The sequence below is a fragment of the Scylla paramamosain genome, chromosome 10 (genome assembly GCF_035594125.1).
Source record: "Scylla paramamosain isolate STU-SP2022 chromosome 10, ASM3559412v1, whole genome shotgun sequence".
Taxonomy (NCBI): Eukaryota; Metazoa; Arthropoda; class Malacostraca; order Decapoda; family Portunidae; genus Scylla; species Scylla paramamosain.
The window spans coordinates 21,628,010-21,654,877 of NC_087160.1; the positions used below are offsets into that span (position 1 = coordinate 21,628,010).

Below are 26,868 nucleotides of genomic sequence, written 5' to 3' on the forward strand. Positions count from 1 at the left end.
GGGGGAGGGGGTGGGGGTATTCGGCTCAGGCAAGGCGGCAAGCGGCGCAGGGGAAAACAAACACAGCTGACCCAAGGATGCCGACTGCCGTGCCTCTCAGGACACTGCTAGAGAGAGCACCGGCGTAAACTGTATCATCACTGCCTTTCAGCAACAACAGTGATGGTGAGGACATAATGTTTACCAACAATTTGGTATTTGTATTTGTTAGGTATATTATTTTTTTCCAGATATAGTTACCACATAATAGTTTCTTTTTCCAATGATATTCAGAGAAGAGTTATCTTTATAAGTTATACAGATCCTAAATCGCTTTGCCGTCTTTAAGGTAAGCAGTCATCCTTATAGATGCGATGAGTTTCAGATGCAGTGGGGGCGAGGGCTGCTAAGGGTGGTGTGGGGTGCCCCGGTGTGGGTGGTGGCAGGCCGGGCACTGCACTGGCCTGCTAACAAGGTCAGAAGCACGTTTCTACAGTATTTTGAAAATCTGGATCACCACGTTGTGTCATCCAGCCCTGTGATTCCCTGGAATGACCGCACTTTGACTTATGTTAATGCTGGAATGAATCAGGTGGGTGCTTGTCAAATAATTCAGCTTATTTTATATCTCAGATGCTAAAATATAGTTTAAGATTATCTTTTTGTATTGTTTGAAAATGTGTTCCAAGAATTTTGAAAAGCATAATTTTGTGATTTTTATTTATATTTTATTTGTTTATTTTTTTTTTTTTTATGTGATTAAACACAATAAAAATGGAAAGAAAAACCCCTGTAAAGGTGCCAGTCTTTTAAGACATCAGTCCAAAAGCAAAAGCATTGTCATATTTGAAGTGTCTTGGAACAAATTACAGATATTCTGGTATTTAAGATATTGTATTATTGGTGTAGTTGATCATGCTATTTATTTATTTCAATAGTTCAAGCCAGTGTTCCTTGGAGAGGCTGAGCGGCCATGTGCTCGTGCTGCCAGCAGCCAGAAATGTGTGCGTGTGGGAGGGAAGCACAATGACCTGGCAGACGTGGGCACTGACACCTACCACCACACCTTCTTTGAGATGATGGGCAGCTGGTCCTTTGGTGATTATTTTAAGGTTAGTGTTAAAGAAATGTTGATAATGTTTAGAAATAAATTATTATTTCTGCCATTTGTGCAAGTTTCTGCCCTTGAGTAAAGCTGACCTGGCAGACATTACTAGAACTGACTGAAAGACAATATGTTTATTGCTTGGTGTACTTCTTACTGCCTTTTTCTTACAGTAAAAGCCAAAAGCTAACTCTGTCATAACCTCTTCATATCCATTATTTTTTTCTGCAGGTCTCTGATCACTCTCTTTATAAGTGTTATTATGGGAAGCATTTGGCTTATTTTAAGGGATATACACTATTTAAAAGAAAGAAAGATGCATTTGAAGTTCTTGTAGTTGTAATTATTCCAAAACAGACAGAGAATCAGATGACAAATTTTACTCGATTGGCCTTGAACAGACAGATACCAAAAAAATGAATGGAAACAGTTGGGGGAGGCCTTCATCCTGCAATTAAATCTTAAGAACTTAATGAACATTAGAACATTTATTAATAGCCAATGTCATTACAGATAAATTAATCAATACAAATGCAGTTAGCAGCCAACTTATACATAGCAAAAGCTTTTCAGGGAAGCAGAAAAAAATAAAAAAGGCTGATATATACATTTTGATATACAGCTTTGGGATGACTGAAGTGAAGCTAAATGCTAATATGTAGAAGATGATGATTGCTGAAACATGATGCTAAGTTACGTTTTTCAGGAGGAAGCGTGTCGCATGGCTTGGAGACTGCTGACAGAGGTGTACCAGCTGCCTCCTTCCTCGCTCTATGTCACATACTTCAAAGGGGACGAGGAGCTGGGTCTGGAGGCCGACCTGGAGGTGAAGCACATCTGGAGAGGCATAGGGTGTGTGGTGCTTGACAGGCTTGGCACTGTTTACAGTCATAGGCTTCATGTTGCATTATGTGTAAGGGATGTCCACATGAGGAGTATGCATGGTTAGAGGGCAACAAATATCAAATTTTTCATGAGTGAGTTAATAAGTATCAAGTTAAACAATAACTTGTCCATCCTAACCCCATAATTTTGCTGATGTTATTTGCTATCTTTTTTTTTTCCTTTTTCAGGAAAGTAAAAGTACCTTAGTGAAATCCATCGTAATAAAAGAACTATATATTACAGTGTTCCTGAGGAGAGAATTCTTCCCTTTGGCATGAAGGACAACTTCTGGGAGATGGGAATGTTTGGCCCCTGTGGACCCTGCACAGAAATCCACTATGACCGCCTCTCTCGCCCCTATGCTGGGGAGAGAGTCAATCTTGGGGTGGAGGACTTGATAGAGCTGTGGAATATAGTGTTCATCCAGTTTGAGAGGTAGTGTGATAGTTGTGCTGCAGGACTTTTAGGTGTTTTGAAGGGTTGCAGGAGTGTTGTCTGCTGCAGAGTGAAGAACTGTTTGAGTAGTGGTGTGAAATGAGATTGGCTGGACTTTAACATTTGGAGAGGATTGTGTATTGTGAGTTGAGAGAGAGAGAGAGAGAGAGAGAGAGAGAGAGAGAGAGAGAGAGAGAGAGAGAGAGAGAGAGAGAGAGAGATATGTGTAGATCTATCTATACATCAGTCTTTAAATCAGGAGCTGAGGAAAGGCAGCCACATAAATACATTGAAATTCACAAGTGTTCCCTGACATTCTGTAAGGCACTGAATGTTTTAAATTAGTCTGCTAATCTTGCCTCTTATACACAGACTACAAGACAGCAGCCTGCGGAACTTAGGGACTCACTTTGTTGACACTGGGATGGGTCTGGAGAGGATCACAGCAGTGCTCAACAACAAGTCTTCAAACTATGACACTGATCTCTTCATGCCAATATTCTCTGCCATCCAAAGGGTTTGTTCCATTCTCTATCCCTTCTGATCACTATCATGACTGCTGACTGATGCTGTAACACGTCTTTTAACTGTTTTATGTGATTGGGTTTTGATAAGAAAAAAATTATCTATACAGTATAGACAAAATATCTTAGGTACTTGGTATAAAAGTAGAATCTTAAGTTTAATCCTCACAGCACATTTGGTGGCCAGGCTTAAAGAATACTTGCACCTTATTCCTTGTGTGATATGAAGGGTGATTAAAAGGAGTGAAAAAGGGAAATGGAACCTCTTCCTCTATGTTTTTATTTGTTGAGGCAGGGTGTTTTTTTTTTTTTCATATATATTATGTAGGAGGGACACTGGCCAAGGGCAACAAAAATCCAATAAAAAAAAATGCCCACTGAAATGCCAGTCCTATAAAAGGATCAAAGCAGTAGTCAAAAATTGTTGGATATGTGTCTTGAAACCTCCCTCTTGAAGGAATTCAAGTCATAGGAAGGTGGAAATACAGAAGCAGACAGGGAGTTCCAGAGTTTACCAGAGAAAGGAATGAATGATTGAGAATACTGGTTAACTCTTGCATTAGAGAGGTGGACAGAATTGGGGTGAGAGAAAGAAGAAAGTCTTGTGCAGTGAGGCCACGGGAGGAGGGGAGGCATGCAGTTAGCAAGATCAGAAGAGCAGTTAGCATGAAAATAGCGGTAGAAGATAACTAAAGATGCAACATTGCGGCGGTGAGAGAGAGGCTAAAGACAGTTAGAGGAGAGGAGTTGATGAGATGAAAAGCTGTTGATTCCACCCTGTCTAGAAGAGCAGTATGAGTGGAACCCCCCAGACATGTGAAGCATACTCCATACATGGACAGATAAGGCCCTTGTACAGAGTTAGCAGCTGGGGGGGTGAGAAAAACTGGCGGAGACATCTCAGAACGCCTAACTTCATAGAAACTGTTTTAGCTAGAGATGAGATGTGAAGTTTCCAGTTCAGATTATAAGTAAAGGACAGACCGAGGATGTTCAGTGTAGAAGAGGGGGACAGTTGAGTGTTATTGAAGACACTGTTATGTCTTAGTTATTCTTGTAACAGGGACCATAGTGTGGTATCAAGATAGATATCATTTAAACTTGTGGGTAGCCATAATAGTGGAACATGGTGCATGAAAGGAATTATATGTTATATCAAGAGTTGTGTTATTTACATTAAAAGAAAATATGTTTTGACAGATGAGTGGCAGACCAGTCTACAGTGGCAGCTTCAGTCGTGACAACCAGTGCCTGGACACAGCGTACCGAGTGTTGGCAGACCACGCACGGATGGTAACGGTGTGCCTGGCTGATGGCATGTTCCCCCAGGAGTGGTGAGTCACTTATTGAATGTTGCAGGCATTGGGTAATGAATGGTATGAATTATATTACCTTGCTTGAAATAATCTACCCTCTGAGACAGTTGCAAGATAGCATGATAATCCCCAATGTGTGCCATTACCTTGTAGCTACAATCTCAACCACATCATCAAGCGCTCCCTCTCCATCGGGTGCAAGCACTTTGGCTTCACACGGGGGCACGGTGGCCTGGGGGAGCTGGCCAGGGTAGTGGCTGAGACGCTGGGACAGGCTTACCCAGAGCTGATGACACAGCTGCCGCGCATCACCACTGTCCTGGAGCATGAGGAGGAGGCATTCTACGACACACAGAAGGATGTTTCCAGGTGGGGTGGTGAACTGTTATCTCTGTCTCTCTCTGTCTCTGTCTCTGTCTCTGTCTCTGTCTCTGTCTCTGTCTCTCTCTCTCTCTCTCTCTCTCTCTCTCTCTCTCTCTCTCTCTCTCTCTCTCTCTCTCTCTCTCTCTCTCTCTCTCTCTCTCTCTCTCTCTCTCTCTCTCTCTCTCTCTCTCTCTCTCTCTCTCTCTCTCTCTCTCTCTCTCTCTCTCTCTCTCTCTCTCTCTCTCTCTCTCTCTCTCTCTCTCTCTCTCTCTCATTGGTACATTACAATTCATACTGTTTTGATGTTATTATGGCCTGAACATTTGGGGCATCTGAATTACATAACTTTGTGTGAAATATTGCTTCTTATACCCCTTCACATCAATTTCTCAATGTTTCCATGATGCTCCAAAGTTGAACATGATCTATATGTATAAAAATATTCTTGTCCACTAATATGTTAAGTAGGATAAGATTAAGATTCATATAAAAGTAATATCATAGTCAAGAGATTATGAGAAAATGACAATAAACAGAAAGATGGTGATGAAGATAGAATTAATATTATTACATGCATTTCAGAGGGTGGAAAAATTTGGTTATGGAAAGACCTGAGTTGGCCAGTGTTACTTGCTACCATGTACCAAGAAGTGTTGAAGGCATTGAGGACATGCTCCCACACCTGCCCAAGTGGAGAGAGCGAGGCAACACACTCCCCGGTGATGCGGCACACAAACTGTACGCCACCTATGGCTTCAGCATCGCTTTGATCAACGAACTGGCCCAAGTGTATGGCCTTGTGGTGGACGAGGAGGGACTTGAGGCAGCCATGGAGGAGGCAAGACAAAGGGCAAGAGAGGGACAGGTGAGAGCTTACTATGGCATGGGAGTGAACAAGGATGGAAGGTTACTGGAAGACCTCCAAGCATCAAACATACCCTTAACTGACGACAGTGCAAAATACCTTTATAACACTGACTCTCAAGGGCGCTACGAATTTCCACCTGTTGAAACAAATATCCTGGCATTGGTTGTGGATGGCAGCCGAGTGGAAAGGATAAGAGGCAGTGCAACTGTTGGTGTCATCTTAAAGGCAACCAATTTCTACCATGAGTCTGGTGGGCAGGATGGGGACACAGGCTGGCTGGAGACAAGTGGTGCACAGTTGAGAGTAAGCTCTGTAGACAACATTGGCGGCTACCTCATCCACTGGGGCCTTCTTGAACACGGCGAGGTGGCAGTGGGAGACACGGCTGTGGTTAGGATATCTGAGATGCCACGGCTGGGTTGTATGAGGAACCACACAGCCACACACCTGCTAAACAGTGTCATCAAGACCATCACAGGTAAAGGTGGTATGTTTGACTTGCAGTATTTAGCAAGTTTGTAATGCTTTTTTTTTTTTTTTTTTTTTTTTTTTTTTTTACTTTCTATGTCCAACTGCTCATCACTATTCTAATACAGATAGTCTTAAGTGTTCCTCTTGTGGCAGAAAGGAAGATTGGGAATTAAGTTTTAACTTTTTTTCTCTTTGAAGTAGATTTGCAGGACCTTGAATTATTGTAGCTTGAGATTCAAAATAGTAGACTTGTATTTGCTGCAAATGATGTTTATGTGCTGATATTCATGTAATTGTGTTACTTATGAAAGTGATTTAGTGTTTTATCTCTTATTGTAATAGTGTGATTTAAATTCCTCTTGCCTTCATAACTGTCAAAGAAAGCAATGTTATTTGGCACATCTTTCCTTAATTACTAATCGTCTTGCTTTCATAACTGTCAAAGAAAGCAGTGTTATTTGGCACATCTTTCCTTAATTACTAATCACTCTAAGACATCTCAAAGACTTGAACCTTCCATCACCAGAATCTCATGCACTTTATATTTCTACCCAGAATCATGCCAAGTCTGTTCTCCAACTAGCCAGAAACTCCTTCATTAATAGAAAGTGTCAAAATCTTTCAAGATCCAACTCCTCTCATGACTTCTGGCACCTAGCCAAAAACACCCCCAATAACTTTGCTTCTTCGTTCCCTCCTTTATTTCAACCAGATGGCGCCACTGCCATCTCATCTATCTCTAAAGCTGAATTCTTCATTCAAACCCTTGCTAAAAATCCTACCTTGGATGATTCAGGGCTTGCTCCTCCCTCTCCTCCACCCTCTGACTACTTCATGCTACCCATTAAAATTCTTTGCAGTGATGTTTTCCATGACCTCACTGGCCTAAACTCTCAGAACGTTTACGGACCTGATGGGGTTCCTTCTATTGTTCTCCGAAACTGTGCCTCCATGTTTGCACCTTGCCTTTGTCTGTCAACATCTACCTTTCCTTCTTGCTAGAAGTTTACCAACATTCAGCCTATTCCTAAAAAAAAGGACAGTTCTCATCCCTTGAACTAATGTCCTATTGCTTTAATTTCCTGCCTATCTAAAGTTTTTGAATCTATCCTTAACAGGAAGATTCTTAAACATCTATCACTTCTTAACCTTTTATCTGATTGCCAGCATGGGTTCCAACAGGGCTGCTCTACTGGTAATCTCCTGGCTTTCCTTACTGAGTCTTGGTCATCCTCTTTTAGAAATTTTGGTGAAATTTTTGCTGTTGCCTTAGACACATCAAAAGCTTTTGACAGAGTCTGGCACAAGGCTTTGATTTCCAAACTATCCTCCTACAGCTTCTATCCTTCTCTCTGTAACTTCATGTCAAGTTTCCTTTTTTGAGTGTTCTATTGCTGCTGTGGTAGATGGTCACTGTTCTTCTAAATATATTAACAGTGGTGTTACTCAGTGTTCTGTCCTGTCACCCACTCTCTTCCTATTATTCATCAATGATCTTCTAAACCAAACTTTTTGTCCTATCCACCCCTACATTGATGATACCACCTTGCACTTTTCCACATCTTTTTATAGATGTCCAACCCTTCAGGAAGTAAATAGTTCATGCAGGGAAGCCACAGAATGCCTAACTTCTGATCTCCCTAAAATTCTGATTGGGATTGTATTGTTCAATGTCTCAAAACTCAATTCCTCCATCTATCAACTCAACACAACCTTCCAGACAACTATCCCTTCTTCTTCAGTGTCACTCAACTGTCCCCCATCTTCGGTCTGTCCTTTACTTGTAATCTAAACTGGAAACTTCACATCTCATCTCTAGCTAAAACAGCTTCTACAAAGTTAGGCCTTTCGAGATGTCCATGCCAGTTTTTCTCACCTTTCCAACTGCTAACTCTGTACAGGGGCCTCATCTCTCCATTATTGGAGTATACTTCACATGTCTGGGAGGGTTTCACTCATATCACTCTTCTAGACAGGGTGGAATCAAAAGCTTTTCGTCTCATCAGTTCCTCTCCTCTAACTGATTGTCCTCAGCTTCTTTTCTCATTGGCGCAGTGTTGCATCTCTTGCTATCTTCTACCGCTATTTTCATGCTAACTGCTCTTCTGATCTTGCTAACTGCATGCCTTCCCTCCTCTTACAGCCTCACTGCACAAGACTTTCTTCTTTCTTTCATCCTTATTCTGTCCACCCCTCTAATGCAAGAGTTAACCAGTATTCTCAATCATTCATCCCTTTCTCTGGTAAACTCTGGAACTCCTTACCTGCTTCTGTATTTCTTCATTCCTATGACTTGAACTCCTTCAAGAGGGAGGTTTCAAGACACTTATCCTTTAATTTTTGACTACCACTTTGGATCCTATTCAGGGAACAACATTTCAGTGTTTTTTTTTTTTTTTTCTCTTATTGTATTTTTGTTACCCTTGGCCAGTGTCCCTCCTACATAAAAAAATCTTTAAATTTGGTAAAACTTTCAAAATCTATTCTTTATAGATACCATTTTTTTTAGATGCTTATAAAGATTTCATATATTACTTCTGGTGCTGTTAATTGTTTTGTATGGCAGTGAAAGGGTTAAAGTTGTACTTCTTTACAATATTGATCTGTTTCATAAATAGAAGTTTTCTATAGAAGGCTCTAGATCAATTTATGATAGAATGGCATGAGTAGGTGATGTGTTGCAGGTGTGTCATGCCAGACCTCCTCCAGAGTGACTCCTGACTACCTCCTCCTGCAGCTACACACCTATCAGGCTCTCACTCCCTCAGCCCTCACTGAGGCTCACCACTTGATCAAGGTAGGCTCTCTCCTTATGTTCATTTCCCATCACTGTAATCTGTATAGAGTTTTATGGCAAGAAATCACCTCACTATAAGATTATATTAAATGTTCAATAGGTATCCTGTATAATGAATAGCTAAATACCACCACCGACTGTAAATATCAGACAGTCATATATAAATAATGACTGTTATGTTTAATATCCTGAAAGGAGTATAATGGCTCTCTTTTCCAGGCTTATGTGCATTCTATAGGTCCTGTAGGCCCTTGTGATTTTAGTATTTTTCCCATGCACTCATCTCACAGTCTCTGATGAAGGCAGCAGTCAAAATGTTAGAGTATCTTTGCATCATCCTAGATTTTCTCTCACCACCATGTTCCACTCAAGTCTCCTTAGTGTATGGGGGACATGTGTCAACAGTTGATGTAAGCATAGTAAAGAAATTTATCTCATAGACTTGGTAGAATGATACCCAAATTTACAGCCATACTTAACACTTTATATTCCTCAGAGTTGGATAGCCCAGCAATTGAGATAAATTTAACACAGACATTCATTACATAGAGAAGGAATCAGATAATTTAGTGAAGGATAATAAAACTTACAGCCACACTAAGTCTTTATTCCTTTATACAGAGTTGGATAGCCCAGCAGTGCCCCATCCATCGCAGAACCATCGGCTTTCAGGAGCTGCTGCAGGAGGGCAGTGTGACTCTGGTGCCTGGGGAGGTGTACCCTTACTCTGTACACGTCATCTCCAGCAGGGCACGAAGGGACAGTGCTATACAGGAAGGTGAAGTGGGCTACCTGGAGTCCAGGGAGCCGTGTTGTGGCACTCACCTCCTCAACACGGCACACATTGGCACCTTTGTCATCGAGAGTGTTGTAAGGAACCTCTAATTTTTTATAATCCTTTTTGGCTTTCTGTTCAGGGAATGGCATCTCAGTGGTTCTTTTTTATTTTCATTTTTATTTATTTTGTTGTTGTTGTTGTTGTTGTTGTTGTTGTTGTTGCCACCCTGGGCCAGTGTTCCTCTTACATAAAAAAACTATAACCATTTGCTAATGGTTTGGTTTCACACTACTTCAGTCATATGCTTTACTAAAGACCAGGAAATACTAGGCTTCACACAATCCCGTGAAAATACAAATAAGTAAACCAAGAGCCATACATAAAGCCATTTCACTCCCTTTAACAGCCTACCACACAGATCATGCAGTCTTAAAATAGTCCACAGCACTTCCCCATCAACTCTGCCATATGCTTTCTTTTTATTCTTCTATAAAAGTTTTACTGATCTTTACATATTTTTATAATTAGTTCCTCCTTTACAGTGATAATTTCTCCCTAGTATGCATGGCCATAGAAAACACCAATACTGTGATGACTGGAAGAATGACTTATGGGATGTATTTTTCAGAGTAAAGCTGGACAGAGCAATATAAGGATACGTGGCCTGTGTGGGGAAGAGGCAGCAAGAGCAGAGAGCAATGGCGTGGCTGCCCTCCAGAAGATGAGAGAGTGGGAACGCTTGGTTAATGAAGCCATGAGTGCAGGAGCAAAGGACAGGTGAGGAGTATTTGTCATACAGCCAATCTTGTCACCCTTGCTGGGAGAATCAAGCCTTGGTCATCTTGTATAAAAACTTATTGTGCCACTCAAAGGCTTGCTAGTGGATCTATTCAAAATGATGATGATAATGACATATCTTACTTGCTGTGTGCTTCAAGACACTTATCCTTCAGTTGTGGATGATCCTTTTTTTACCTTTCTTTAGGGACTTGCACCTCATTTGGTCTTGTTTTTTTGTTCTTTTGTTGCTTTAGGGCAGTACCCCTCTTACACAAAAAAACATACATAATTTGTAAGATAGTATCATTATGTACTGATATTAGAGAAGAAAAAGATTAGTTGAGTGAGTTTCTTCTCCTTCCAGGCTGCTTCACCTGGACCAGGACATAAAGGAGTGGCACGCTGGTATGTCTGCCAAGCTGCTGCCTCACCTTGTCCGCTGCTCTATCAGTCAGGCAGTGGAGGACCTGGCCAGACTCCTGAAGAAGTCTATCAGGGTGGATGCCAATGTGGAAGTGAGTGGCAGCTTTTTTTATTGATAACTTTTTTATGAGGACCGAAGTTTGTAAAAAAACTTACACAATAATTAAAAGAGTTTAGAATTGGGATCTATCTGTTAGGCTGGCAGTCTTACATGGAGGGCCCAGGCAAAGCACTACACACTCATACACACATTATTCACACTCGTAGCCCCATCAGTGCCTGGCAAATATTTCTTATTTTGCAGAGCAGAAATAAAATGTACTTGTAATGCAATGTAAAAACAGGAGTATTGATGTCAAATGCTGTCTCAGATGGCCAATGAAGTGAAGGACATTATGAGCAGACAGCCAGCTGGTGCCATCATTCACCTTGTGGAGACAGACTTTGGCACCAGCAAGCCCAAGCTGCGGCAGGCCACCAAGATTGCCAAGGACCGGCCCATACTCCTAATGGTGAAGACTAACGGGATCGTCATGGCTCGATGCACACTGCCAGAGGTGAGGATAAAGGTTATTCCTTCTTTCTGCATGCCAAATGTTGAGGTGTGTGTAGTCCTGTACAGAACAGTTGTAGTTTATGAATCCTTTGTCCAGATTTATGAATGCAGAATTCAAATTTACAAATTAAAATCTCCAAATTTACCACATAGTAGAGGAGTGTCAAGATACCTCTTGAATTAAATCAGCCTTTTGTAAAAACTTCCTTATTGCTGCTCTGTGCAAGTAACAGTTGAGCAGAATTTTTATCATGTTTTGTTGTTAGTCAGTCTCCTTTGCATGTAAGAAAATCACTTAATTTTTTTAGAGAGCAGTGATTCTCTGAACATTTTTGATAGTATCTTGTGGTTCTTGTTCCAGTCTCCTTTAGATATAAAAAAAATCAGTCTTTTTTAACTTGGACTTTTTTTTAATGTTCTCTTGTTCATGTCAAATTTCTCCTACATGTAAAAAGAAAAAGATATTAATTCTCCTTTCCTCAATGGTGCAGGCTATGGCAGGGCAGGGAGCCTCAGCACAGGAGTGGCTCAGCTGTGTCCAGGACTCACTGGGGGGATGTGTAGAGACACCCCCTGACAAGAGCCCCAGACTGGTGGCCAACCTCAGGAGTTCCAAGCTAAAGCCCTGCATTCTCCAGGAGAAGCTGCAGGAGGCTCTGGAATCTTCCAGTAAATACATAGGGAAATTTTCCGTCCAAGCAGGGAAGAGTTCTTGAGTGGCACCCCGATGATAGGTTTGTACAGTGGTGTGTTTGAATAAATGTATATATTTGCTTATACATTGCTTTGCTTGGCCATGTGGAAGGAATGGTGTGAAGTGAGGTGGTTGAGGGAAAGTATTTGAATATAGTAGATGTGGTGGATGAAAGGGATTAACATTTAGTGGACAGGAAGGATAGAGTGGTGCAATATATGAAGTAAAGGAATGATTGTGGGAGAAAATATTGTATGTAAAGTTTGTATTCTCTCTCTCTCTCTCTCTCTCTCTCTCTCTCTCTCTCTCTCTCTCTCTCTCTCTCTCTCTCTCTCTCTCTCTCTCTCTCTCTCTCTCTCTCTCTCTCTCTCTCTCTCTCTCTCTCTCTCTCTCTCTCTCTCAACTTGGTATAAGTTTGTAAGTTGAATATGACAGTCCACTATATATTGTCATACATAATTATACATATCTTTTGTACACAGAAGGGAGACAAACACAACAGGGAACATGCAAAGGTCTCGATGAATAAATGACGTGTGTGTGTGTTTGTGTGTGTGTGTGTGTGTGTGTGTGTGTTTTGCGAACTGCATTTTCACAGGGTTGAATCAAGCAGGTTATGCCTTATATTTAATATTTTTCCATGATATTTCTTCTGAAACTATAATTTTGGCATGGAGGACCTTTTTCACTTCCTCCAATAATGTATTCTGATTTATTGCACAGTCTGGAAAGTTCAAGTCAGTCTCTCTCACTATCAGTAAATCAATAAGCATATGGAAGTCACTGAAATACTATAAACATCTCTCACCTGTCCTAGAAACATGAACCACCTTCCTCTCGCCCTACACGACAGGCATCCAGTCAGCACGCCAGGCCGACCTTTACACTCGCCATGGGGGAAAAGGCTACATTTGATTACACAGTGGAGGGAGAGGGTAGCTGTGTGTGGGAGAGAAATGTGTCAATACTATTGCACTTTGGAAAGAAACAATAGGTGTGTTTGGGAGAAAGGAAAATGAGAACTGTGCTTTATTTAATCATGTATTTCAGGGGAGCAAAGGCTAGTTATATTTGTTGGAAAGAGTAAATTTTATCACACACTGGAAGCAAAAATGAATATTAGATCAATTGAGAGAAAGAAGTTCACTTAATTACCTATGCATTGAAAGGAAAGGGAAAAAGGAATACTTTGCAGAAAAGGACAGCCACATGAGTAGAAAGAGTATAATTATTATAAACAAAGTAGAGTATATATATATATATATATATATATATATATATATATATATATATATATATATATATATATATATATATATATATATATATATATATATATATATATATACACCGATATCGCATAGAGAAAGGACTAGGTTATAACTACATATTGAAAGGAAAGGAACATAAAAACTAGAAACCTACATTAAAAGACAAGAGTTGACTTATACAAAGCATCTGAAGAGAGAAAAGAAAACCACTTGAAAGAAGAAGCATAAATAAAATCAAGAATAGAGTATGGATATTTAAACAGGTATATGAACTACAAAACTGTATAAATATTGTATAAAGAGCCGTGTCATTCACCACACTCGGCGCCCCTCACTGAAGACGCGGAGTGATGAGTCTGACAGTAGCAGCAGAAGGGAGCCTCGTGCTGCTATTTAAAGAACACCTGAAATGAGGGAGTGCTGAGTATTTATAAGATCAGCAGCGTGCATCTAGAACATGCCCACCGCCACAATTGCCATGTACGAGGTTTAATAAATGAACTCAGATGGACCTTTTCATTTCACCCACTTCTGTTATATGACTATACTAACTTATCGAATCATTGTCACCTATAGAAAGAAAACATATAGCATTAGGACTGTCCCGTATGGAGAATTTCAAATTACAGAATAGTTAGGTAGTTGAACTTCGTATATAGAGTGGCCTATTATAACTGTACCTTAGATATACCTGTCTGCATATTTTATTAACAGGTGATAGCATGACAGAGTGGGCAGAACAAGGAATGGTGTAATATATTGCAATCTTGTAAAACTGTATTACATGGATCAAAAGCACTACATAAGGTCAGGAGATGCACTATTAGCTAATAAACTGTATGGAAAGAAGGGAAAAAATGGTACTATGAGGAGAATGACCTGTAAGGATCATAATAATAATAATGCCCAATAATCATAATAATAATGAGAACAGTGGTAATGAAAACTACACATAAAATATATCTATTACTTTCTTGGCAAATAGTCTCATAAATCTTAACCGGTAATTATTGAAAAAAAAAAAAAAAGAAAGCACGGGAATGGATAGAAAGAATTTTGAGATACGGACCAATCTTAAATATGACAATAAAAACTAGATAATAGTCTTAATTAAAACACTAAAAACCCATATACGAGACACGCAACAACCAGTTAGCTTAAATAACCCAGATGAGAGTAGAACAATAAGGAAAAAGAAAGATAACCATGAAAATATGAACCCAGACGAATACATAGGAGAGACCAACAGCAAACCACACTGATAATAATTAGAAATAACTAGGAATAAATTAAAACACCAGTGTCCTTGGATAGATATCAATATTGCGCCACATGAGAGTAGTGACATGGAGGAGGAAGAGGTGGAGGCGCAAGGTGATGCTCAGTTGTCCGCTCCATGCTGGTCTGTGCTGCTGTCACACTCACCCCTTGTAGAGTTTCCCTTTATTTTTAAACCCTAGCGGCGCCTGAGGGACTTCAAACGAGGTGAGTGAGAGTAACACATGCCCGGTGAGAGGTGAGGGGAGTTGGGAGAGTGAGAGTCGCGGATGAGAGGAGTTAAGGGAGAGAAATATGCCGGTTGTTCCTCACCCATACCCAGTTTCTCTTTTTGGCGGTCACATTACGTGTCTTTTTATCCATACCTGAGGCCTCTGCGGTCACTTCACGGCACTCCCAACTGTTCGACTCACTGATTTCACCGTTCCTAGGGCGATAGAGGGAGAATGAGAGGCGTAGATACTGAGAATGATGATGTGGAATTGACAATGTCGTCTTCATATCCAAAATACTTCATATGTGTCCAGCCGGGCGAGGCAGTACCAGGCCTAGTCTCTTGTACCATTCACCACACGCAGGATTCAAGTGACAGGAGATCGTGGGAGTGTAGATTTTAATATAAGTGCATGTATGGTAGAAAATTCTGGTGTTACTTAAGAGTTCTTGCTCTCTGCGTTCATTAGACCGTCGGGAGGTCGTGTTTCGTATGTCCAGCTGGCCTCAGGGGATGTACACGTGTCCCTCCGGCTGTATACAAGCATCTTATGGCTAATTATATCCTTTCCCTCCTTCAGGCTGTGACAAAGGGAGGTGGGAATGCCAGAAATCATCCACCATCTTTATCTTACATGGGTTTTGCAGTAGACAAGAAAGCAAGAGTTAGAGCATATTGAACATAAAATACATCTTGCTATTGTTTAGGGTTTGCTAGAACACCAGGGGTTGTAACATAAAGGAGGGGAGAAAGATACAGGACCCACCCACTCACTATTCATCTCAGTGTTAATTGGAGACAAGGAAAGCAGGGAAGAATAGAGGCAGATAGAACAGGAAAGGGGTAATTAAGTGTAACTGTGTAGGTTATGCTGGAATATCAAAGGTGAAGTGGTGGTGTGGCTGAAAAGTCTTTGTGTGGGTGTTTGAGTTGGTGTGTGTGGGTGGTTCCTGGTTCACCTGGCTGCTTACCTGTGGAATGGGACAGGTGTTCTTGTGCATTACATGTTCAGTTACAGGTGATAATTTAACCCCATGTAGTTATAGTGAGGAAATGCAGTGCTTGTTATGTAAAATGAATTTGGAAGTGATGGTGATTGGTTTCCCTCAAAGGCATCAACTCATCTTACCTTGCTTTCTTACCTTGATGTGTATCTTTTCTCTCTCTCCTTTTCTCTCTCTCTCTCTCTCTCTCTCTCTCTCTCTCTCTCTCTCTCTCTCTCTCTCTCTCTCTCTCTCTCTCTCTCTCTCTCTCTCTCTCACCAGTGTTGCATCTTTCTACTAAAAGATCTCAGGAACTTCAAAATACAAGGCTAATATATTGAACTGTTGGCTTTTGACAGAGAACTAACAAAATTCAGAGACAAGGACCTTACAAAGAATAAAAAAGAAAAAAAATGAGCAGAGACAGTAATGAATACAAATAATCAGAATGTATAGCAAGATACATTTCACATTAAAACAGATTTATACAATATTTAAGTGATAATTCCAGAAGTGTGTGGGTTGGTCATCTGTTTATAATATATAGGCTCAAAGATACTTACTGATCTCTCATATTCTACAGTGAAACTAATAGGAGCACAGACATGGGTGTGCTAGGAAGGCCATAATAGCCATCATCTGGAATACACAAGTGGCCAGCTGGTGGGAGGGATTCTCCTTATACCTAATACCAGATACTCCAGCAGGTACTCTGGTCAGGCAGACAGATGGTGGTTTCTGTGAAGTCTTGAGCAGGTGGGGCAGGACTGGGTTAATGTGTCAGATGTGTTTGCTTTAGCAGGAGTGTGGTTTCCTGTGAGTGGTTGGTCAGTCATGCAGGGGTGGGTGTGGGAAGTGGAGCAGGTGAGGGTTGGATAATGTGCATCAAAGTGGATGCCCAGGTTCAGATACTGATTAGGAGTTTGCCCTTTGTACCCTCTCTCGATGTGCTGCATATATAGTTCAGTACCATTAACTTTGTCAGACTTATATCACTCTTACCTTTTATTTCCCAAGCAGTGTAACAACTAACTTTACCCTTCATTTGTCCATTATTAAAAGAAATTATAATACCACAATTTTTGGGGAGCACTGTTATAAGAGCTGCTGCCATTGTTGTAAGAAACAGCCAAAAGGTAAACATTGAGGTGTGCCAGCTTGGATGAGGCAGGAGCCAGACACATTTACACACTCCTGCTTCAACACCATAACAAACCTCCACTTGCAGGATACACCAGCATCAGCCACACCTTGCCACCATACTGTAGGCATCTGGTGAATACTGTGAAGACCAACAGCTCTGAGAGGAAGAGAAGGAGGGAAAGAGAACCCATAGAATGAACAGAAATCCCTTAAACTTAATACTGTCTTACTCATGGTGTAGTGTTCCCAGCAGTGTTAAAAGATTCAATTGTCTGGTGGATAATGTCAAAATTTAAGACTGTAGGAGGGATAGATGAAGGGAGAGAAGGGAAAGAGAACCAGTAAATTGAAAAGAAGTCCCCTCTAAACTCAGCAATATCTTATTCATATTATAATGTTTCCAGCTGTGTTAGATGATTCAGGTATTTGGTGGATATTTCCAAGACTTCAAGACCAATGGCTGTATGTGGGAGGAAGGGAAAGGAAAGAGAACCCATAAAATGAAAAGAAATCCCTCTAAACTCAATATTGTGTTACTGATTCTATAATGTTTCTGGCTGTGTTAGAAGATATTGTCAATACTTAAAACCAAAAGTTGTAATAGGGAGGGAGGGAGGAAATGAGAACCCATAAAATGAACAGAAGTTCTTTAAACTCAGCATTAGAATTTATGTGGGGAAGTTTGGGGGGGAGAAAGCATCTTTGGGAGTGGGTGTGACTGAACTGCCTGTTGCTTAGCTGTATAATATGAGCTCTTCATGTTTAATGCAGGTGTGAATCCTAAAGCAGGCTGGGTCCATTCAGAAGAAAAAAAGAAAAAAAGATAATGTTCTTGTCAGCTATCAGGAAGCACCAGCTCATGTCTTTAGATGACGTGCAACAAGTAGTAACTGTCCACACAGGAAGAAGAATCACTCACTCAGCAAATACCTAATTATTTTGCCTTCAAGGACACCTATTCTCTCTCTCTCTCTCTCTCTCTCTCTCTCTCTCTCTCTCTCTCTCTCTCTCTCTCTCTCTCTCTCTCTCTCTCTCTCTCTCTCTCTCTCTCTCTCTCTCTCTCTCTCTCTCTCTCTCTCTCTCTCTCTCTCCAGAAATTTATTTACTTGTCATGGTTTCAGTCAAAGAAGTTGAAATATCTCCCCAACAGTCTCCAGTGAAAGGTGTAAAGACTGGGAGGGAGGCAAGGGGGGAAGCCTAACTTGCAGTACCAGGGAGGAATCTATACCTTATTGTTTTTGTTCCCACACCAGGACAAGTATTTATGTAAAGTATACCCCAACCAGCACATGATTAAGTAATAACACAGGTGATACTTTTGTAGTTCCATGTCAGTCAATATGTTATAGGTGAAGTATTTTTTTTTACACATAATTAATCTCCAGTCATGTTTATCTTTTTTTTTCTTTTTTTTTTCTGTTGGTGTGAGGAGATTGCAGTAGCAGTGTGGTGTGGTTTAGTGCAGCAGGGGTGTGGGTATGGTTGGGGGCACCTCTCACTGTCATGTGATGGATGGTGGGAGAAGGGAGGCTGAGAATCCCCTGTGATAAGATTGAGGAGCAGATAATCTTGTGTGGGTTTCTTGGCTGCTCTGTTAGTCATTTGGTTTGCTGTAGGAGGTTGTCATGGTTAGCTTGCTTCATGGGGATGGTTTTCATGTAGGTCCTTCCTTAGCTCATAACTCATCAATTGAGAAATAAATTAAAATATAAAAATTGAATGCTGGTTTTCAGTATGTTAAAAAAAAGTATCAATCCACCATTGGCATCCAAAATTATGTAACAGGCAGACATTTATGTGTGTTGATAATATGCAGATATTATTCATGCATGCAGATATGAAATAGTTGAAATTTAGGTTAATAAAATGCTGTGGTGGTGGTATATGAAGGTTAAAACATTAGCCTGTTGTAGGAAGGATGCCAATAATGTTACAGCCATTGTTGTTATTATAATGTGCAAAGTGGCAACAAGTCTTGAGTTTTCCTACTTGTACAAACAGGTTTCCAATTACCTTGGCTGAGCAGCTGAACACTCATTCCACTGATGACTTAATGCCATTATGCAGGAGTTTCAGTGCCTGATCTGGCAAAGGAATAGTGATAATTAGGCACCAAGACTTGAGCAATTGGAGACTCTGGCAATTCATGAAACTGGTGGCACCTTATTCTTTACATCTTCCTTATGAAGCTGTACAATTGTGCTCAAGGACAGAAAGCAAGGATTGTGATTGAATACAGAATAACAGTCAGTGTCTGGCTGTATAGTTTGTCATTGAAGGAGCCCCATAGCTGCAAGAGGTGTGAGGGAAGTGGGTGGCAGTGTTGTGGAATGTAGCAGCTGTGCTCACATAGAGCCTTTGTGTTATTGTTGGCTGTGAAAGGTGCTGACCATTTCTCTTTAGTTGTGAAAGTAGATGCTGTTGGTACTCTTGGTTGAGACTGTTGGTGTGCACGGCAGAATACATGGCTAATATGGAGTTTTAACACCAGTGTAGTGAATACCATTAAGCTTCTGAATGGTTATTGCTGTTGATCATCCATCACCCATTTTCTCCAGCAGGATTTTATGAATTTTTATTACTCACGAGGTTGTATGCCTCAGTGATTGTTGTTCTGTTTGCTCTATTACAACAGCTATTTCTCTTCCCCCTCCACCAGGTTGAGTGCCAGGAGGGCAGTGCAAGGACAGCGTCATGGCATCGCAGGGGTACAGCGCAGACGAGTCCAGTGCGGACCGCAATGTGGAGATCTGGAAAATCAAAAAACTTATCAAGAGCTTGGAGATGGCCAGAGGGTGAGGCTGCATTGTGTCATGCGTTGCATACTATTATGCAGATCCACCTCTCATGACCAGTCTGTTTATATCTCAAGGATGCATGCTTACCTGCTGGCATACAAAACAGGAGGGTTGCAGAGTTCAGATATGATTAGTTTCAAGGTTAATTTGAGAAAAGGATCAGAGATGAAAGGTTCCTTACAAGATTGTTGAATAAATAAAAAGAAATAAGGGGACATACTACATGTGATTTTTAAAAGATCAGTTTAGTATTGTTTTTAAGATTTCTGATTATTTAAGTAGTTTTGAAAGCCTGATTTGTTTTTTTTGGACATCCCAGTTATATTATAATAGGCATAAGACCAGAAAATTATTTGCTTCCTTCATGCTGTGGGGAAGGGGGTTGACTGAGTATTGTGCATCTTCCCCATCCTTTCATTTGACTCCACCTATTCCTTGTGATGTGATGAAGAAAGTAAACAAACTTGTCTCCCCAGGAATGGCACCTCCATGATCTCCCTCATCATCCCTCCAAAGGACCAGATTGCGAGAGTCAGCAAGATGTTGGCTGATGAGTTCGGCACAGCTTCCAACATCAAGTCCCGAGTCAACAGACTGTCCGTCTTGTCAGCCATCACTTCTGTACAGCAGAGACTCAAACTCTACACTAAAGGTGTGCACAGAGACCACCTGTGTGGACTTTTGACTGATATATTAATGTTTTGTTTATTACCTTTTTTTTCTTGTCACTCATTAAAAGGCTGTTAGGTGTTAATTTTTTTTATAGTTTACATCCTTCTGTAATAGAAAACCAGTCTCCTAGTTTGGTCATCAAGAATGGATATTGACAGTTAGTTGGTCATTCAGTATAGGATAGCTTATCAGTAAGCAGTATGTGAAATGAAAGAGAAAAAAATACTTTTTGTCTGTTATATAGATGGTATCACAGAGGTGTGATAAGAGGCACTGAACTATGGTATTCCTAACTTGATGGCATTGGCAAGCCACTCATTCTGTCACTTTGACATCAGTTATACCTCAGGTTCAGATCTGTGGAAGGATGGATGGGTTATTGTGTCAGCTGGATTTGTAGTTTAGTTGTGGCTGGGATTTTGACTTTGGCTGTGCAAGACATGTTGGGGAAAGCACTGTCCACATTGTTGCGGTGTGGGATGTGTGCATAGAGACAAAGTTAAGCCTTATTATTATTATCCAGAGAGAGGAAGGAGGTAGTAGACATTGGTGTAGTATTTTCCTCACAGGTTCCTTGTTGCCTTTCAGTTCCGCCCAACGGCTTAGTGATCTACTGTGGTACCATCGTCACTGAGGAGGGCAAGGAGAAGAAAGTTAACATTGATTTCGAACCTTTCAAACCAATCAACACATCTCTTTACTTGTGCGACAATAAGGTTTGTTTTGTCTTTTGTTTTTGTTAAATTTTGTGTTAAACCCTCAGCACATGTAAATATCAGAAACTTGAAACTTTCACCCCCTAGAACTGGGCTTGAAATATGCTGGCAAATACACAATCACTCAAAAAAAAGTCCATTCCTTGTGTGTGTGACCTTATGAAAACTGTATAGAGGTGGAGGCTTACTCTTCTTGCCTTGCCCTCAGTTCCACACGGAGGCACTCTCAGCACTGCTGGCAGACGACAAACAAATTTGGCTTCATTGTAATGGATGGTAACGGAGCGCTCTTTGGCACGCTCCAAGGAAACACGCGAGAGGTCCTACACAAGTTTAATGTCGATTTACCCAAGAAACACGGTGAGTGGCCAGAATGACAGCTCAGACTGGGAACATATTTTCTGGGTATATGCTCATTGTCGGTTTGCTTTCTGTGTCAATCTGTTCAGAAGTTTGTTGGGCTTAGTGTGACTGGGTTGTGGTCTCACTGCAGGTCGTGGTGGTCAGTCTGCCCTTCGATTCGCCCGTTTGCGTATGGAGAAGCGCCACAACTATGTCAGAAAGGTGAGTGAAAGAAATTGGGATGAACACAGTAAAGTAGTAATGGAGTGTATTGGTAATGAACAGTTTATGTTTTGTGGTGATGATATTTGAATGTAAATGAATGAGGATGTGAGAATAGTATGCATTTTTAGTTGCATGAACAGAGTGATGTAGTTTTGAGTCTCATGGGTCCCGGTATTTCCAGGTTGCAGAGACGGCAGTGCAGCTCTTTATCTCCAATGACAAGCCCAACATTGCGGGATTAGTCTTAGCGGGTTCAGCCGACTTCAAGACTGAGCTCTCCCAGTCAGATATGTTTGACCCAGTAAGTTGCCAGTGCCCCTCTTACACATTAAAAAAGTGAAGCTCAGGTCTTTAGTGTCCTTCATGATGCACTCTCACATTTACACATAAAAAAAAAAAAAAAGTGAAGCTCAGGCCTTTAGAGTGTCCTTCATGATGCGCTCTCTCTCTCTCTCTCTCTCTCTCTCTCTCTCTCTCTCTCTCTCTCTCTCTCTCTCTCTCTCTCTCTCTCTCTCTCTCTCTCTCTCTCTCTCTCTCTCTCTCTCTCTCTCTCTCTCTCTCTCTCTCTCTCTCTCTCTCTCTCTCTCTCTCTCTCTCTCTCTCTCTCTCCTTTATGGATTCTTTCTTTAACTCATTAGTGATTTATACTGCTGCTAACCAAGATTCATGGGATTGCTGGACTTGTTAGGTTTCTAAGAAGATAGATTATGCTTCTGCTAAAGTAATATTCTTGAGTTCTTGTAAAGTCTGATGATGTTTCTGGTTTATACAAGGTTAAATGTTGTCAGGTTTTGTGTTGTTTTGCATTTATTTATTCTCATAATAAAATGGACTATTTCAGAGGTTACAAGGCAAAGTTATAAAGCTCGTTGATGTGTCTTATGGTGGAGAAAACGGCTTCAATCAGGCCATTGAATTAGCTGCGGAGTCCCTAGCCAATGTCAAGTTTATTCAGGAGAAGAAACTCATTGGTAAGAACTTGAGGTTGCGTATCACTGTGTACTACTAAATTATATTTGTTATTTATTTTACAATTGGTTCATTATTGATTTCAGCAGTCTGTTCAAAAAATATTCCTGATTGTATTACTGCCTTCTTCTTCAAGTAGATGTTGATATGCTGCTTAGTTTCATTGATGCCATTGGTGATAATGTGCAATGTGCATTTCAGCCAAGTACTTTGAAGAGATCAGCCAAGACACGGGGAAGTACTGCTTTGGTGTGGTGGACACACTCAAGGCTCTGGAATGTGGAGCCGTGGAGATCCTCATCTGCTGGGAAAACCTTGATCTTGTCAGGTGAGATCATACAACAGCTTTAGTTTACTGAGATATTGTTGATTATCTTGAAGCCTGTGGGCACATGCATAAATGTATTGTTGAAATATCAGAAGATCTTTAAGGAACAGAACATAAATATTAACACCCAAGGATATGTGGAGTCTTTGAGCAACATTCAGATGAATAAATATTGTCTTAACTGTGAAATGGCCTTGGGCTTTGAAGGATGAATTTGATGATTGGCTCAGTGTCATCTTTTTCATTCATGCTTCTTTGATAGTAAGAACCTGAGTAAAAACTAATGTAAACAATGTACAATTAAAGAAGTCTTAAATATTATGGCAAAGCTTGATGAACAGCATATCCAATTGTGTTACCATGACAGATATGTGCTCAAGAATCACCAGTCGGGAGAAGAGACCATCCTGCACCTGACGCCTGAGCAGGAGAAGGACAAGACCCACTTCACTGACAAGACGGTGAGTGCTTTATGTTGTGCCACCTGTAATGATGAGTTGGCGGATGAAATGGTGCGGTGTCATGAGTGAATGAGTAAAAATTATAATACCTTCTCTATGGCTACAACAAGTTAAGAATGCAATGTAGACTATGGAAGAGTTGAAGTGTGTGTGTGATGAAGTACAAGTATCAAAGTGTGGGCTGTGGTATGGGTCTCCACTATAGAGATGTGTAAGTGGGTGAGGTATGGGTCTGTGGCACTTCCCCTTATATTGAAATCCTGGAATTACAAGCTTGTGACATCATGGAGTAAAAAAGGAAACAAAGCCTTTTCTATTATATCAATGAAATCTTCTCTTCCACTCTCAGTATATTGCTAAGAGACACTGAGAACAATTTTCTTTTTCAGACTGGAGTTGAGCTGGAGCTTGTGGACTCAATGCCTTTACTAGAGTGGCTGGCGAATAATTACAAGAGTTTTGGTGCCACCTTGGAGATCATCACTGACCGCTCACAGGAAGGTTCCCAGTATGTCCGAGGCTTTGGAGGCATTGGAGGTACGTACTGAAGGATAGAAGAATATGTACATTGCTGATGGATGTGAGTCCTATGTTTGGATATAGGAATGCTTGAATGTCTTGTGCTGTTTATCTGTAGGGAAAAAAAAAGAGTTAAAAACTCAGATTATGTTGAAGATCCAGTCCTTATGAGTCCCTCTCATTGCAGGCATCTTGCGTTATAAGGTGGATCTACAGCAGCTAACAGATCTAGAGGAAGACTTCAACGACATTGACTTAGACGACTACATGTAAATATTTCCTGTCTGGACACTGCGCCTGGCAGTCAAGGAACACCACCACCTGGGTGGATGAGGAACACCTTGCCTGCCCGACCCCTGCCGCTGTGCTGGGGCACCGCCTCCTGGGTGCTGTATAGATCTGGTGTTTCCTTGTTGAGATGCAAATTGTTCCCGAACCACTGGAGTAGTGTGGTTCTTCATTGTTGCCTGACAATCAGGCTTTTTCTGTTCTATAATATAAATTTTGAGTATTATTACCAGCATCTAATCCTGGGTAACATTTTTACAAGGTGGCATATTGTGTGGGTGCTTGGGAGACTGCATATAGGTAGAGGGGAGGGATGTCAGGGAAGGGAGGGGTCATGGAGGCAGGACAGAGCTTGAAAGCTTCAGTAGAAACTTATTGTCCGTGTCTGAAGTCAGGTTAGCTCTGCTTGTCTTGCAGCCACCTCCTCTGGTGCCTTGCAGGGCAGGGGAGGTGGCTCTTAATCATGGTTACAAGCAAGTCATGAAGACCATATGGTTGTTTGACATACATGTATGGCTTGAGACTCGCTTCACTTTTATGTGCTGTGGATATAAAAATGTTTTCAATGATTAAAGACAATTATAGGGATATGGGGTTAACTATAGCATTGTCAAAATTACAGGAAAAGTTAGGTTTTAATTGGAGCTATTTTAATTCAACCACAATTATTTAAGCTCAAAGGTTTAAAGAGTTTAAATTTTTTGATATATATATATATCATGAGAGTACCTGCATTTTGTATTAACTTAGCTCAGCATCTGTGGGAATCAGGTGCTGAGTACTGGCCATGGTGGGGGCTGGTGGCTGCTCCTTACTGATCTGCAGAAAGACCACACCAGCCCAGAACTGTTAATGCTGTAGTGATCCTTCACCTCAGAATAAGAAAAAATTAACAACAAGCATTTTCCCATGTATTTCAAGCAACCTGATTCAGATTTAATATTTTTTATATATCTTGCGAAGAGACCACACGTGTAATAGTACTGGAGTCTGCCCCATGACCCAACAAAGAGTTGATGCGATAGACATAGCGATGAGTTTGTACATCTGATAATCCAGGCATATTTCTTCTTTTGACACTGTGATGAACCCTGTTGTTCCATTGTTTGCTTCAGTTAGATGTTACTCATAGATGGTCGTGGTCAGTCATTTCTGAGGAGGTGGTCACACGTCGTTGTAGCATCAGGCATTTCCCAGATACTCGAGGCCGGAGGAAAGCGTAGCCGTGCAATTCAAAGGTGTAGAGGATATTGGGAGCCAGAAGGAAAGGGCTCATGGTATGATGCGAGCCCAGTCCCTCCTGATTGTGTAACTACTGTACTGTAAATCCTGCTGGTGTGCAGGACTGTCCTACATCTACGTTCACACTTTTTTTTTTTATGCTCAAGAGAGCCACACAGGCTATGGATTTCAAGTTGTGCATATGGAAGCTGGTGATGGGAGACTCTGGTGTGCCAGTGGAGGCTGCCATGTGGATGATCTGCAGACAGTGTTTGTTGCTTGATTCAGGATCACAGAGTTGCCTGCCCTGTTTGATATACTATAAGCCCCTAGTGTGGTTAATTTTTGCCAAACTGTAGCATCTTATCTGTGCCTTATTGGGTATTTTTGTGTTCCTGTTCTTATGAACAGGGTATATAAGTATTTGCAAGGAAATGATAGAGTAGTAGGAAGCATCATTGGCTCTTGTCTTGATAACGCAGTGTCAGCACATTACCTCAGTTTGCACATTACTTAGGTGAAGCCTCCCAGAACAGTTTTGAGTTGGGGCATCGCCAGGACCAGCAGGCATATTGTGGACCTGAGGGGAGAGAATTACTGTTTATCCTCCTCACGACCTAAAGGAACAAGTCCACAGTGCCTTTGCTAAGAACTTAACTTGGAATCTTGCTTACAATCTTTTAGTTACTGAAGGCTTGCCTGAAATTTTTTGTTTCTATTGATAGAAAAAATTGAAGGCAACCCATAAAGAATGGTATGTATGGGTTATTGGATGAAAACTGTAATAAGTTATTGCTGAATTCATTCTATCACAAGCTGTTCTCTGCCAACTCTGATCAGAATTAATGAAGCTAAAATCTGCTTTGATAAATTTCATGAACATGGTGAATGAAAACCTAAATATTACATGTTTGCACTTTGTGAATCAGCCGTGATTCAGAGTGATTGATTGTTCTTCAAGGCAGACACTATCCATCCATATATAAGGAAAATTCCCACATATGGCTATATAAAATTGTTGGTGTAGGGCTTGTGCAACACTCCGTTAACCCATCAGCTTTATCATTACCTGTTTCTGTAGGATGATTTTGACATTTTGTGAAAGTTCATTGACTCTTGAGACTTAACAGTGTAAGTGATCTGGAAATCAATGAAGTCCCCCAGCCCAAACAGCCGCCAGTGTATTATTGTTTTTCTCTAGGGTTCTCGACACCTGTATGGATTGGCTATTAAAACACTTAAGGGAAAATAGAACCTGGTTTCATATCACAAAGCTGAAGATCTGAATGTCATTTAACACTGAAATGTAAAATGTTTACTGCAGTGTAGACAATCAGTGCCTAGGACAGAAGTTTGATGTGGATACTTGCCTCATCTTGAATGTGTTGAAGACAAACTGAAGGACGGAATGATGCCTGAAATACAGAGGGGAGGCCTGCACCTCATCTTGGTGGTGTGTGTGTGTG

General features: G+C 40.9%; 2 protein-coding genes across 4 annotated transcripts; both read left to right on the forward strand.

Annotated features, from left to right (window-relative positions):
• Window positions 1–26: 26 nt before the first annotated feature.
• LOC135104338 (alanine--tRNA ligase, mitochondrial-like) lies at window positions 27–12,968 on the forward strand. Of its 3 annotated transcripts, XM_064011619.1 has the most exons (16): window positions 27–165; window positions 365–571; window positions 918–1,091; window positions 1,791–1,936; window positions 2,213–2,404; window positions 2,777–2,921; window positions 4,129–4,262; window positions 4,398–4,613; window positions 5,190–5,953; window positions 8,631–8,743; window positions 9,365–9,613; window positions 10,150–10,298; window positions 10,666–10,816; window positions 11,096–11,281; window positions 11,772–12,014; window positions 12,828–12,968. In XM_064011619.1, the coding sequence occupies exons 1-15, from the start codon at window positions 163–165 to the stop codon at window positions 11,994–11,996; spliced, it is 3,054 nt and encodes a 1,017-aa protein (XP_063867689.1). In that variant the 5' UTR covers window positions 27–162; the 3' UTR covers window positions 11,997–12,014; window positions 12,828–12,968. The 3 variants fall into 3 exon arrangements, with proteins under 3 accessions (XP_063867689.1, XP_063867688.1, XP_063867690.1); XM_064011618.1 differs by lacking the exon at window positions 12,828–12,968 and having other exon boundaries at window positions 11,772–12,057; XM_064011620.1 differs by lacking the exons at window positions 27–165; window positions 365–571; window positions 12,828–12,968 and having other exon boundaries at window positions 952–1,091; window positions 1,791–1,910; window positions 11,772–12,057.
• Window positions 12,969–19,105: 6,137 nt separating this feature from the next.
• LOC135104339 (eukaryotic peptide chain release factor subunit 1-like) lies at window positions 19,106–26,653 on the forward strand. Its single transcript, XM_064011621.1, is given in 13 exon segments — window positions 19,106–19,245; window positions 19,523–19,658; window positions 20,138–20,313; window positions 20,922–21,049; window positions 21,258–21,296; window positions 21,298–21,409; window positions 21,543–21,613; window positions 21,798–21,917; window positions 22,458–22,587; window positions 22,787–22,913; window positions 23,281–23,374; window positions 23,764–23,911; window positions 24,081–26,653. Coding segments are annotated over 12 exon segments (1,332 nt in total). The 5' UTR covers window positions 19,106–19,245; window positions 19,523–19,557; the 3' UTR covers window positions 24,167–26,653.
• The last annotated feature ends 215 nt before the right edge of the window (window positions 26,654–26,868 follow it).

Excerpts from the sequence above, each read along its gene's own strand:
- LOC135104338 (XM_064011619.1), top strand. Across the intron at positions 572-917 it reads TTAATGCTGGAATGAATCAG|TTCAAGCCAGTGTTCCTTGG; the intron begins GTGGGTGCTTGT and ends TTATTTCAATAG. Across the intron at positions 4,614-5,189 it reads ACACAGAAGGATGTTTCCAG|AGGGTGGAAAAATTTGGTTA; the intron begins GTGGGGTGGTGA and ends CATGCATTTCAG.